The following is a 14,476-nucleotide window of genomic DNA, read 5'->3' on the forward strand; positions in this document are numbered from 1 at the left end:
AAATGAAACCCAAACGTACCGATCTTTAGAAAAAATTTGAGCTACAGTACATTCAAGGATTTCTACTCACGTTTGACATATTACAAAACACGTTATGTAAATCTAAGATATAACGATACTCCCTGTATACCTGTAACGCGTATAATTCAACGAGATAACAATTATCTTTTTATGTCTTCCGAAAATGTATAATTGCGAAGGCGTTGACGACATTTGCAAAGCCGAGTGCCGAGTACTAAAATATAACGTGTCTACCACTGCACTGGGTATGATTCTAACAGAGCTCGAGATCGGCGAAAATCATCCTCAAATATATTCCCACGCATTGATCTTGACCCTGACATTTGAGGTCCAAGTAGGCAAAAACTTTATATCGACAAAACAAGTCAATTATAAGGGGATTTTTTTAATTTTTTTCGCACAAGCGAGGGGGGGGGGGGGGAGCTATCTGGATATCACCGTTCTAGGTCGTCTGTACTCGGCACTGTTCGGCACCGTCCGGATCGAGGTCTCGTGATCTTGGATTAGTCTACTTCATACTTCATCAGTGCAGAAAGTGGATTCCGTGAAAGAACGCGATGACTCTTGTAGTAACCGTGCTGCAAACGGCAGTATATACCGTAGTTTTCGTAAAAATATTTAAATGGCTCTACGAATATTATGAGTTTGCTAAAATCATTGACAAAATACCTGGACCCAAAGCTTACCCTTTAATAGGGAACACGCTTATTTTTAGAAAAGTTAAACACGACGGTAAGAATCCCGAGTGCAACCGCACTTCGACAACAAATTTTTTTTCAGTTGAATGAATATTAGTTATTTGAAGAAAATTTTTACTCGTACACGAATCTAATATTGTCTTATTTTCCAGAAATATTTAAATTTATTGGTGGAATATTTCTGTATAACAAATAAAATTAGCAGTTTGAAACAACATATTTATCTCCGTGAGATAATGAATTTCATTTTGATTGAATGAATCGGTGTAATAAATCTGAATACAGCAAACAATTTGTTTCTCCAACGCTTGCTTGGAAACAGCTATTTTCGTACCTAGGGCGTAAAGTATTACCCCCGTGGTGCGAACAATATTTTTCGTCCTACGTAGGCGTAAATGGGATTTACCGATTTGTTTCGCGGGCGTAAAATTCCGCTTTACGCCTACTGTGACAAAAAAATTATTGAAATCTCTGGCAGAGGTGAGGCTTGAAAAATTGCACCTAGTGGTGATAATATGCACGAGAGTGAGTGAGGGCCACGCTGTACATAAGCAAATGTAAACAAACGTGTCGCATGTAATTTTGAAAGATAAAATGAAACTTTTATTGCAATAAAATTGTAAAATATTAATTTTTCCACATAAACAAGTTCATAGTCCAAGTCAGCTGTTAGCAACAACCGGAAACAATGAGCCTAGTTAGAATAGTCCGAAAATGGGGCAGAAAAGGGGTGCGGAAGGCGAGGAAGTACTATAGGCCCTTTCCCCGCCACGCTACAACTCTCAAACTACGTAGTGAACTTTTTTGTAACACCTGCTGGGCATTGTATATTACGCGACAAATGCGGAAAACATGCGATTTCCTAACGAGTGCTGCAATCCCACGAGTAAGATACCGCCTATCCGCGCGTACAATATCATCCAAGACTCCTGGCCATTAGGGATTCACTATTCCATGTGAAAAAATTATTAAATCAACACGAAACTGTTATTACTAAGGGTTTTTTTTTTTCTTGTGAAACCACATGCATTTCGTTTACAGATCGCTATGAATGGTTCCGTGGATTGTGTGAGCAGTATCATGGTGGAATATTTCGTACTTGGCTTGGAACTATAGCCAGCGTTCATCTCACTTCGCCAGAAACTGTCAGCGTACGTGAGATTTTAGTATCTAGTAATTCCATTGTTAAGATGATTTTTTGGATTTTCGTTTTCCTCTTGACAACCTAGACGGTCTTGGCTAGTAGGACGCTAATTACCAAATCGCCCATATACGATTTCATTCATCCATGGTTGGGTACAGGACTACTAACTTCTACGGGTGAGTTGCGTAACGAAGTAATTACTCGACGGTAATTTTATTAAAATATTCAGCTCTAATCAAGACTTCCTACATTTAATAATATACAGTGATGATGCTGGAAAACAATATTGTATGTATGGTTATTATTTATTATGCAGGAGATCAGTGGCATCAGCAAAGAAAACTGATTACGCCAACCTTCCATTTCAATATAATGGACGAATATTCCGTAGTAATGTTTGAAAAGGCGGAAATTTTGAAGGAATGCATCGAATCGGAACTCAAAAATAATCCAAACGAACCAATCGATGTGTTTGATTTTTTAACACGATGTGCACTGGACATAATCTGTGGTGAGAAATGTTCATATCCCCGCCGTGTACAATAATATGCGCTATTGACGAATACAATTTCGCGAGATTGAACCTTTGCGATAGCATCTGCAAATAGTGGTCACATCGAAAACCGAATCAGATATTCGACCCATTCGAATAATTAAATCAGTTCGTATCGTATATGTATATCGCACATAGCACAGTATATGTATATTCGAATGGTAATGATTATTTTTGAAAAATCAAATCGAATATCACCGTTCGACTCGTGTGGAATTATATTGGTAATTTCGAATTATTCGCCCACCTTTACTTTCATGTAATACAATCTATCTGACAGTTTTCGTTTAACGTACTGTATCACCGCGTATTCGATATGGACATTAGGTTTTCTAGGATAGACACTGTCGAATTATGCTTCATTGTCGGTATACACCAATTACGTTCTGCGACACCATTTGTTTCGCCTTAATTAAACGAAGTTTTTCAATTCTCTTACCGATTTTAGAAGCGGCAATGGGAGTCAACATCAATGCTCAAACGGACCAGGACGCTGAGTATTCCACAGCTTTGCATGGGTATTACTTTTTAGTGAAGATATGTCGTTTCGTCGTTATTGCCATATCAAATATCAATTACATGGTGCACTGCTATATCCGTATGGAGTATTGTTTGAAAAAATAACCTTCTCAAGTTGACTAATGAGTAACAGGATGATGTTTCTGTACTTGATTACTATAACTTTCATTCAACCAATCGCAACGCGCCCCGTTTTAATTAGATTTATATTGTATTCATAGAATTACCACTCAAGCTGTTGACCGAATTTTTCGACCTTTGCTACACTACGACTGGTTGTACTATCACACTCGGGATGGAAAAAAATTCAAACGTACTGTCGAAACAGCACACAAGTTTACAAAACAGGTGAGAGAAAACAACAACTTGTGCTAACCGCAATCACGACGTAGGTTGTAAAATATCTGTAAATGTTTGACTCCACGGTGGTTAACAAACGTTTGTGTTACTACATTTACAGGTAATAAGTGAAAAAAAACTTGCCCGACAAAATCGACAGCGACACAATGCCGATGAAAATAGTATGTCCGGTAAGTTGAGTCAGAAAAATTTGAAAAACTGAATATATGTATAATGCATCTGATCACAGCCGCGAAATTTTTTTAATTCTAACATTCGATCGGAAAGTTCAAGTTCGAAGCCTATGAAGCGTGTGCAAGGTAACCCATTTCCGAACAGTGCGGTAAAACGACGTTAGCGCATACGCAACTGAAATGCTCATTTTTCTTCACTAGGGCTTTCTTTGGCGCGTGTGTACTTTCAAATATCTGAAGTTTACGCGTTGTCGGTTTCATTTTCAGTACTTCTCGAATCAAACTTTCACAGGTATTGCAAAAAATATCGTGCGTCACGCGTACGGATAAGCGATAGAAACATCACACTAGTTGTAAATCGCCAAATTTTCGTACTTGTAACACAACATACTGTTCCTCGTTGCTGGTACTGTTACGTGTATACACAATTGGAATGAATTACACTTTTGTTTGTAGAGAAACCAAAACGTCAGGCATTTTTAGACCACTTATTAGATGCGTGTGACCGTGAAAAGATGCCCCTCACGGACGAGGAGTTACGAGAACAAGTAGACACGTTTCTTTTTGCGGTAAATATGGCTCATGATACTGCTAGACTTAATTCTTAATGATAGGTGCACCGCACAAACAAATACAAACTTTGAAAACATGCGAACTTTGTAGGTAAAAGTAATATATTAAACTAAATTTTTTAAATGTATATCATAGGGTCACGATACGTCATCTTCAAGTATGAGCTGGGCTCTTTTCTGCATCGGTAATAATCCAGACGTTGAAGAGAAAATTCACGAGGAACATCTCCGTATCTTTGGGGAATCAAAAGAACCGGCAACGCTCCGCCAAATTAATGAACTCAAATATCTTGAAAGAGTGATAAAAGAAACCCTGAGGTTATTTCCGTCCGCACCGTCAGTGGGTCGAAGAGTAACCGAAGACTTGGAAATTGGTGAGTCGATGTTAGTTATTAATGTAAAAGTGATTGCAATAAAATTTTCTACAGTATAGGACGTCTACTACATTTGAGCTTTTTCCCCATTCAACCTCCACGATTAGCTGGATATAAAATCCCAAAGAACTCTATCGCTGGTATTCAAATACACTACATTCATCGGGATCCGAAACATTGGCCAAATCCGGATAAATTCGACCCGGATAGATTTTTACCGGAGAATTCTCAAGGACGACATCCGTACGCGTATATACCATTCAGTGCCGGACCCAGAAACTGCATTGGACAAAAGTTCTCTCTCTTGGAACAAAAGATCGTATTAACTGCGATATTAAGAGAGTGGAAAGTGAAGAGCGCTCTAAAATATGAGGAGGCTAAGTGCTACAATGATTTCATTCTCAGGCCACAACAAGGAATCAAGATTTATTTCACTCGCAAATAGCAACGTGAAATTCTATCATAAATGCAAGTATGCTGTATTACACACGGTCACGTCCATCGATCGTAGTTTCGAAATCGCTGTAAACGAGTGTTTAATTCCCAGTATAATTTACCCGTCGAAAGAACCTCTGATGCACAAACCTTGCGTCAATTACGTTGAAGTAGTAACTAAGAACAAAATTCACTTGGGAACTAAGAAATCACTATAATGACAATGTACATTTAAATAAATACCACCAACAATACTCTTACCCAGAAAAAATCGCGAAATCAAAATTCTCGCCTCCCTGATCGTTTAGCATCGTTAATATTAGCTATGTCGAAGAAATTTTCATCCCAATCCCAAAATTATTTGCCGCCTTGTTGAAGTACTTTACACCGACCCCAGAACTCTTGCACTAATATCGAGGCATAATGAATAAACTGAAACTGGAATTTCGAATCTATAAGTCTGAGATTCTTCTTTCCTTTCTCTTTGGAATGTTGGTGGAATTTTATGTCTTATGGCCGAAACTCTTGATCCGTTGCTCGCAGCGTATTAGGATTGCGCGCAATCAATTCTTTTCCCGAAATTGCGTTGATATAGTGAATCAATTCCCCGCATATTAGATTTCCAGTTTTTCCGGTTCTCTCCTTCTTTTTCATTTCGAACTACATCGCTCCGTATTATCATAAACCTTCGGTAACATCACAGTTTTCAGACGGATAAATCATACTTAGGCATAAAAGGAAAACAGTTTTAAGTTACAGTTTGAAAATTAAGCTATCGGAAGTCCAAGCCCAAGAAGCCCAAGAAAGGTGTAAAATTGATAATCTCAGCTAAGCGCATGCGCCAGTCATTTAATCGCACTGTTCAGAAATGAAGCACTTTACGCACGCTTGTTTACCTCCATTTAATTTCCGAGCGGCTGCTTCTCGATTTAACGGAAAGCTATGGTGAAAAAAATATAATTCGTGAAATAAATCCGCAGAAATTGTATTAAATACAGCTGAACTACATGTATCGAAAATAAAAATCATACAGACTAATCCTTACTCGAGCCATCCTTCAAACTAATTTTTATAAGCTAATAGCTCGAAAGGCTTATTGCGCTCGGAATTTGTCTAACGCGAAATGAAATCCAAATTCGCAAGACAGACTCTCGATGAAAACCGGTTCATAACCAAATGTGATTCGATCGAGATCTTCGCCGTGAATGCGCCACGAAACGTTTGCAGCCCTCGTATTTATTGACGAAATATTTGCTGCTCTCGTTGTCGCGGCTGTCGTCCAAACGAAAATCAAATTATCCCCACCTTCTCTACCTGGTTCACGGTGACGATATTATTATGCCGGAACGCCATAATCAGTTGCGTTGGTGTCGCTATTTACTCGTACTATCAGAAGAATAGCCTCAGACGTTACACCGCATGTTATGTGTTTTGATTTTATAATTCCGTAGCCGAGAATCAAGACATTCTAGTACATTATGGGATATTATAAAGATTGTATCAGAGACCTGTTTACGCCAGGTTGTAAATAATTTTCAGCTACACAATTTTAGGGTATTTCGACAAGATGACAAATTTTCATCGATTGTAACCACGGCCCCATAAATTATGATGACCTGACTCTGATCGCGAGTGAAGGCCTTGTGAGCTTTCCTATTCCGGTAGTATCCGGTAGAGATGGAACGGACCGGCCAATGAGTATAAATTGTTGCCACCGGCTAGTCGCTGCTCGTAATCTTCATGCGGAGCCTACCAGCTCACGTAATCTAACTTAGTGATAGTCGGTGACCCAAAAAGTTTACACTCTTACTTGTTCAAATAGTCGAATGAACCGATTTCTTATTTCTAAATTCAACCGGCGGTTTGTTCAGCTGTGAAGAGTTTAAACGCACTAATTGTTGATTTTACCCTAACTGGACTATAAATACATAATTAAAAATGCAACGTCATTGTGAAATTTTCAAGTGTAAGACGATGCCCGTTAATTAAATTAATAAGGGCATGACTCTCTGTATATGATCCGAAGCAAGCAACTGTACGTAACGAAGATAGTCAAGCAGCGAATGTTGAAGCTGAAACCAGTGGACCTTACGGAAACGTCATGGGTGTTTTGGTACTGCTACTTACGGCAGCATGTGCCATAATTTTAATAAGAATATGTCAATTATTCCACAAATTTAATCGGTTTGCAAAAATAATCGATAAGATTCCTGGACCAAAATCTTATCCAATCGTTGGAACTGCGCTCGCCCTAAGTAAAGTCAAACGTAACGGTGAGAAGTGATTTTTGATTAATTATAAAACGGAACGAAATACTTTACGTAGAGTGAATTCTGTAATTTTGAAACTGCCAAAGCGATAAGAGCAGCGACAAACATGAGACACTTCGTGTTCGAAGTTTCATCTCTTATTACCTTCTTCGCCACAGATATTTTCCCGTAGTGAATTAGCACTGTTGTAAAGGTATTCTTCTACACTCAAAATTATGCTTGCAGATTTGTACAAATGGTTCCAGGCTCGGTGTAAAGAGTACGAGGGTGGAATATTTCGTATATGGATTGGCATAAAAGCCGATATTCACCTCAGTACAGCTGAAAATGTTAGCGTAAGTAAGATTTCATTGTCTGGAATTGAATCGATGAAATTTGCGGTTTCTTCCATCTTTCCTTTCGCATCTCTTTTTAGACGATTCTCCCAAGTAAGAGTCTTATTACCAAATCCGAGACGTACAATTTCATTCACCCGTGGCTGGGTACAGGGCTGATAACTTCTACAGGTAGGCTATACGCAACCCGATAATAAATAAATGTCAGCTGTGCGTTGCTGGCAGTGAAAATATTCTTTAATCGAATACTGATGAGATCTCGTTATGTTAACTGTCGATATTGAATAAAACTATTATTTAAGCCACCTTAAAGCCACGATCGAGTGTTTTAGTATGTATGTATACATCGGGAACTTAATGTTGCGAAGAATAATAATATTCTTCAGCTATTTGTTATTCATAGGTGATAAATGGAATCGGCAAAGAAAACTTCTCACTCCAGCTTTCCATTTCAAAATACTGGAAGAATATTCAGCCGCAATGTTTGAAAAAGCAGAAATATTGAAGCAATGCATCGAGTCAGAACTTAAAAATTGCCCAAACGAACCGATCGACATGTTCACTCTCATCACAAGATGTGCACTGGACATCATCTGCGGTAATCCATATCGTATATGTTGAAAATAATATACAGATTGTTATCCTCTTCTTTCTCTGTTTTTAGAGAAAAGAGGAAGTTATTGTAATCACCTCGAGAGTGAAAAGTTGAGTCTTCACTAAATCTTCAGCTTTTGAAGTCTAGAGAATCACCTCCAATCATTTTCAGATATGCGTGCGTGTTTGTGTGTGTGAACAATTATTTGTCCGACGTTATCTCGAGAACGAGTTACGGAATTTTAATGATTTTGATCTCAACCTCGCGGCTTTGCCAAACATAGAACTGATTAGATTATGGCTTCGAAAGGTTTGGTGCTTTTCTAATTATTTAAATATGACGAACGGTTTCAAAGAAAATTCGTACCACTAGCTTTTTTGAACCGCTGATCACAAATTGTGGCGGTGGGTTCCGAGAGTTCGTGTGAAATTGTTATTATTGTTATTCATATTACTATTATTTTAGCTCGAAACAAGTTCCAAGACAGGAAGTTCACTTGTTCCGTCTTTACGTCCTGCCCGCTTGTTTGTTTCTTCGTCTCGACTAGTTATTGCCCTAGTTTTACTACTAATTATCTCACATGTTGCACAGTCTTTTGTCACCTTGAAATGAAGACTTTAACCTCATAATCGGTAAAAAATGGTAGTGTTGCTACAGCGCATAACCACTTGTTTTTATGTCTCGTATAATTATAAAATAATCAATGCCACTCTGAGGCGTAGAATACTTGACTTACCGAGTCTGAAATTCCGTTTCAATAGATAGACCTATCTAACACAAACGTAACTCATCTACTGATAGGTTGCGTTGATTCATAACGAACGTTACGCAAAATACATTTGGCTCATTTCACTAATTATCCACAATCGTTCCGGGTCATGATTGAACTACGCACTACAGGCTCTTTCCAATTCACCTATATCGCTTTCAGAATCTGCAATGGGGATCAACATCAATGCTCAGATAGACCACAGTTCGGAGTATTCCGTGGCTTTACATAAGTATAAATTTTACGAAACATTATCCTAGTTCGTCAAGCTCACGGTATTCCTTAGCAAATGAAACTTTGTTATTCCAACTTCGCTTACTGTAGTATACCGATTAGAAAAAAGTAAAACAACGAAGAAAATTACCATATTTGCCAAAACTGTAAGCTTAGGAAGCATTCGTTATAAGACAGTTTACGCGATGCTAATGAATATCAGATTTTATTGAACAATGTTAAATTTACAGAATCAGCTATGAAACTATCGAACGAATTTTCCGTCCTTGGATACACAACGACTGGTTTTATTACCAACTCCGTCGTGGAAAGGAATACAAAAATAGTGTTGAAACTGCACATAGATTTACAGCGAAGGTGAGACTCGAATAATATTTGCTGTAGCGCGTACATAATTATGAATTATTCGGGAAAAAATAAAAAGATCTAATTGGACATTTATTTTGCCTCCGTGTAATATGAATAGATCAAATTATATCGATATATCTGACAATCTGTTCTCTCTGATTGGATCTATTCATTTTTTCCTTGGCAAAGAATATTTAATCGTACGATTGTGTTACTTGATTGCACGAGATTTATTCTGAATTCTTAGGTGATATCTAAAAAAAAAATGACCTGGAAATCCCAACAAGAAAATAATTCGAACAAGTACACAGAGTTCGGTAAGTCGAGGCGATGTTTTCAAATGCATGAAGCCACGAGGACATCTATATTATTTACTTCTTTACATATTATGAAAATTATATGCGATTATAATAAGGAATGATTGTATTACTTTAGAAAAACAAAAACGGCGGGCATTTTTGGATCACTTATTGGATGCTTGTGCCCGCGAGAAGACTCCCCTTACTGACAACGAGTTGAGAGAAGAAGTGGACACTTTTCTATTCGCGGTAAATGCGATGAACAATTTGTTAGACTTTAATCTGGATGGCAGTTAAAACTGCATTCCAAGTACTTGAACTTTGAAACCGAATTCCGATGGAATGCAGAGTTACGAAACATGAGGCTGAAGTCCGTAGCATTAGCGCAACGATTTGTGATCAGGAATTATATCTTGTTCAGTGAAGTCGAGTATATTTATTATAAAAAATTGTGGACCCTGAAGCAAAAACTGAATACAAAGATTTGGTAAGGAAACGATAAACCGACGCCCAATAAAAGTTACGCAACTGGCACCTTTTTTTCACGTGTTTGTGATTTTCTATGATTATCCGATATTGATCAATCCGATCGAGTCGGGGGAAACTAAATTGATTGTTAGAATCATAACAAATTCCATCAAATTAAAATAATTGAAATTCATTTATGCTTGAATCGTTCTGTGGGATCGAAGTAGGAGGACTGTGCTTATTTTACAAAATAAATTAAGTGGAAGCATTTGTTTTCTTGTCGTTCCCTAATTACTGCTCAAAAAGAAGTACAAGTACCAATCTACCTGTTATCCATTATCTTGCAAAGTTCTGAAGCATTCCTTTAAACTAGCTCTATTTATACAATTGGAAAGTACACAGACATCCAAAATCCTGCCATGATAAACCAATCAAATTTGCAAAAAAAAAACATAATACAATTAGGCTCTATTAAAGTAAACTATGAAATACGTAATAAACGTCACAATAAAAGCATCGAACAAGTATCGTTCATGAAAGCCCGGATGAATGAAAAATACAAATATTCGTAACAGTTTTCTATTTAACACAATAATAATGGATTGAATTATTTCTAACTGCAGAAATACATTTACCGTCGTAATTTGTGCATGAGTCTGCAAAAAAATTTTTATGCTTACAATTAATAATACCTGAGAAGCATGGTTTGGTTCCCAAAACGGTTAACATGATGTGCGCTCATAATAAAATGTGTTCGTCTACAATCAGGCATATGTAACGATTAATTAGACGCTGTTTTACAACAATTCTTGAACGATCAAGCAATTCAATGATACTCTATGTTTTTTTTTTTTTATACAAGGGACATGATACAACAGCCACAGCTATAAGTTGGTGTCTTTTCTGTATCGGCAATAATCCGGACGTCGAAGAGAAAATTCATGAGGAACAGTTGCGCGTCTTTGGGGATTCGGTAGAGCCGGCAACGCTAAACCAAATTAACGAACTTAAATACCTTGAAAGAGTGGTGAAGGAAACTATGAGGCTATTTCCTCCTGTACCGACGGTGGGACGAATTATGACGGAAGAGATAAACATAGGTGGGTCTATGAAATATTTGCTGAAAAGTACTTTCCAAAAATTGGACATGTTGACAAAAAATACGCACTGCATACTACATGTAACGATTCATTTTTTCCTTTTCATCGAATCCTCGTGATCAGCCGGATATAAAATCCCCAAAGGTACCAACATCACTGTTCACATACACCACATTCATCGGGATCCGAAACATTGGACGAATCCCGAAAAATTCGACCCAGATAGATTTTTACCGGAGAATTCTCAAGAACGACATCCGTACGCGTATGTGCCTTTCAGTGCTGGGCCAAGGAATTGTATCGGACAAAGGTTTTCTTTGTTGGAACAAAAGATCGTATTGACTACAGTATTGCGAAAATGGAGAATTAAGAGCGCTCTAAAATATGAAGAAGCCGAATGCTACATGGAATTAATTCTGAGGCCGCAAAATGGAATCGAGATTTACTTCACACCTAAATAAGACAGGAGAATACGAAAGAGAAGAAACAATAGCGTTACAGCCACTGACTCGAGGTTGATTTTTTTCAACAAACAAGCCCTTGTGTTATTCTAATAATGATTTACCGAGAGAATATATAACATAACCGAGATAATGTTCAAAATCAATAAAAAAAAATACAGTAGTGTTACACATATAAACGATATGTTTGCTTACATCCACAACAGCTGTAAAAATCGTGACAGTATATTATAATCAATTTTAGTTTTATTGAATCGTTTAATGGATTAGGCAATTAAATACCACTAATTGTTAGTTGCGCGTGAAAAATGAGAGTTGGGTTCTACATGTGTCTTTATTCGATTGAGAAAGCACAAGATTTTCTATTACGTACACCACATGGCGATATTAAAACTCAAAGAGTAAGTTCAATCGATCTTCGTTACAACACGAGAGCAGCAAGTAGCGAAGAAATAAGTAGAGAAAAACGAAAAACAGCAAAGGGAGCACAGCAAGCAGGTTATACAGAGAAGTTAATTCGTTTATAACAAATTCCAAAAGTACTAAAAGGTAGTAGCATGCTGACTTTTAAAAATGACACGAAGAAATGGTTTCGTGACCAGGATAGGAATTTCTATCATGAATTAGAACACTGAAAACACAACGAAACATTCTTCATCCTAACGCCCTTACCGACAAACTTGACCAACTTGAGTGTAAATTCGCACCCCTATCTCATAGATAATGCTATAATCTCCGATTAAAAAAAAAAGAAATAAGTTGCGGGTGCGAATTTACACCCAAATCGAGGGTTTTTTCCGTGAGGGCGTACTTGGTACAAGCACATCATCGACACCACGATATACGGTAACGGACTTCAGCCAGCATTCACAACACACATTAGTCAACTTACGACCCCCCTTACCTTGACACGCGCATGAGCTTAAAAAGGGAAAGCCGAACAAAATGGAATGCTTCCAAGAATGGACATGGAATTGAATGAAAGCACAATTAATTCATAAATTTTAACGTTAATGTCAAGAAGGATTCGTTCAAATTTGAATTCCATACTTGATTCGAATCATAGCGCGATACAATCAATCAAATAAGCAAATACGTAATTATTCGCTAAAATAACTGTATTCAACTATAAAATATTCATTCGTCGTGTAAATTTTCTATTCGAAAATTGAAATCATGATACACTGTAGACTTTCGCGGTAGATCGCATCTAATCTATATAACAATTGGGTACGTAGTAGGTGTGCTACAATAACGTCAATTTTGTCTATCTACGTTTTTAATCGTTACGGACTTGTAGAAAAGTCTCGATATCATTGAGTTTACATTTAAAAACTGAACTTATGCATAAAAAAACTAATTTACCTTTGACCATTGTTAAGTGAGGAAAAATTCACAAACAATTTTCTATGAAAAATCTTAACAGTATCTCAGTAAGCTCGTAATTCGCTGCGAATTAATCGCAGCACATTCAAGGTGATATGTTGGAGATCAACTGTGACGAATCAGTAAAATGATTTTCAATCAATTATTTATATTCAACGTTGAATTATAGGAATTTACTTCAGTTACAAAGTGGTGACCGAAAATGATGTATTTAGCTCGTCAATACTCAGTGCAGGTCAATATAACTAGAAAATTATTATTCGTCCATACAAGTCTTTTATAATTTTCCCAATTCCGAAAACCTCCTCAACCTATATGAACGGAGAGGAGGATTATCATTTTTTTTTACTCGCTTCAAAATGTTCGATGTTTTTTCTTCTTTTTCTTACCGTTGTGCACTAGGATTAATTCAGTAACGTGCTCGATATGCACCAATCAACAAATAGTATCTAATGATAATTTAGAAGAAAAAAAATAAATAAATAAATAATAGATAATTTTTTTTTAATTCTGCTGTACCGTACGTTTTGAAAAAATCTCTCTTAAAAAGTCATTTGAGAAAAACTGAGATGGATTTATAAACGAAAGAGACGAATCTAAAACAATGATACTGATTATCTGGCAGATGGGTCATGTGTATTTATGTACATAAAGGCTTTCACAAAGCTGAGTTTTGTTTCCTAATCAAAACCTTCGTTCAAATAATTAAAAACTAAGTCGTTAAATAATTAATACGCGTTAAAAATTAAAAGCAATCACAGCTTACGTATATATAATATAAATCTAAGAGTATGAAGAAAGATTGTTGAATACCAGGGTAAAAATGGTCTATAACTGTACCACGAACAATTTTATAATATACCCTCGTTTACTAAAGAGCGACATTATATGAATTATTTCGGCTGGCTAATGTGCAGTATAATTTTATTAGTAAATTATACTTTGTCGAGTATCTGGCTAAAAAATTTGAATGAAAATTATACATAATATAGATTGTAAAGGTGTTGTAAAAATTTTCATGATAATTTGTTCTAGATTTATTTTGGTAATCATCACTCATTCCTTATTATACTCTTAGTTGTAATCATAATAATTCATGGTAATATTACTAAAACAATTTAATTATTATATACATAAATTTCAATAATTATATAATAGGTTCAAGATGAATGAATATGCCAGTTGCGACCATTCTTCTCATAGTTAAATCATGCCCCGATACTTCAAGGGCAGTGAAACACAATAATCGTACACGGACTATATTTAATATAACAACCAATCCAACTTGGAAGTTTGTTTACCTTCTTTGTTATCATCATTATCTCTATCTTGTTTCTCTTTTTGCTTCGTGGATGAATCATT

General features: G+C 36.6%; 1 protein-coding gene across 1 annotated transcript; it reads left to right on the forward strand.

Annotated features, from left to right (window-relative positions):
- The first annotated feature begins 486 nt into the window (after window positions 1–486).
- Window positions 487–11,886, forward strand: LOC124307968 (uncharacterized). The gene is made up of 20 exons (XM_046770218.1): window positions 487–753; window positions 1,761–1,870; window positions 1,949–2,039; window positions 2,180–2,374; window positions 2,865–2,934; window positions 3,157–3,283; window positions 3,396–3,465; window positions 3,925–4,037; window positions 4,177–4,414; window positions 4,522–4,858; window positions 6,857–7,122; window positions 7,345–7,454; window positions 7,535–7,625; window positions 7,858–8,052; window positions 8,981–9,050; window positions 9,283–9,409; window positions 9,648–9,717; window positions 9,836–9,948; window positions 11,030–11,267; window positions 11,391–11,886. The coding sequence occupies exons 1-20, from the start codon at window positions 579–581 to the stop codon at window positions 11,726–11,728; spliced, it is 3,144 nt and encodes a 1,047-aa protein (XP_046626174.1). The 5' UTR covers window positions 487–578; the 3' UTR covers window positions 11,729–11,886.
- Window positions 11,887–14,476: the final 2,590 nt, after the last annotated feature.

The sequence above is a fragment of the Neodiprion virginianus genome, chromosome 6 (assembly GCF_021901495.1).
Source record: "Neodiprion virginianus isolate iyNeoVirg1 chromosome 6, iyNeoVirg1.1, whole genome shotgun sequence".
Lineage (NCBI taxonomy): Eukaryota > Metazoa > Arthropoda > Insecta > Hymenoptera > Diprionidae > Neodiprion > Neodiprion virginianus.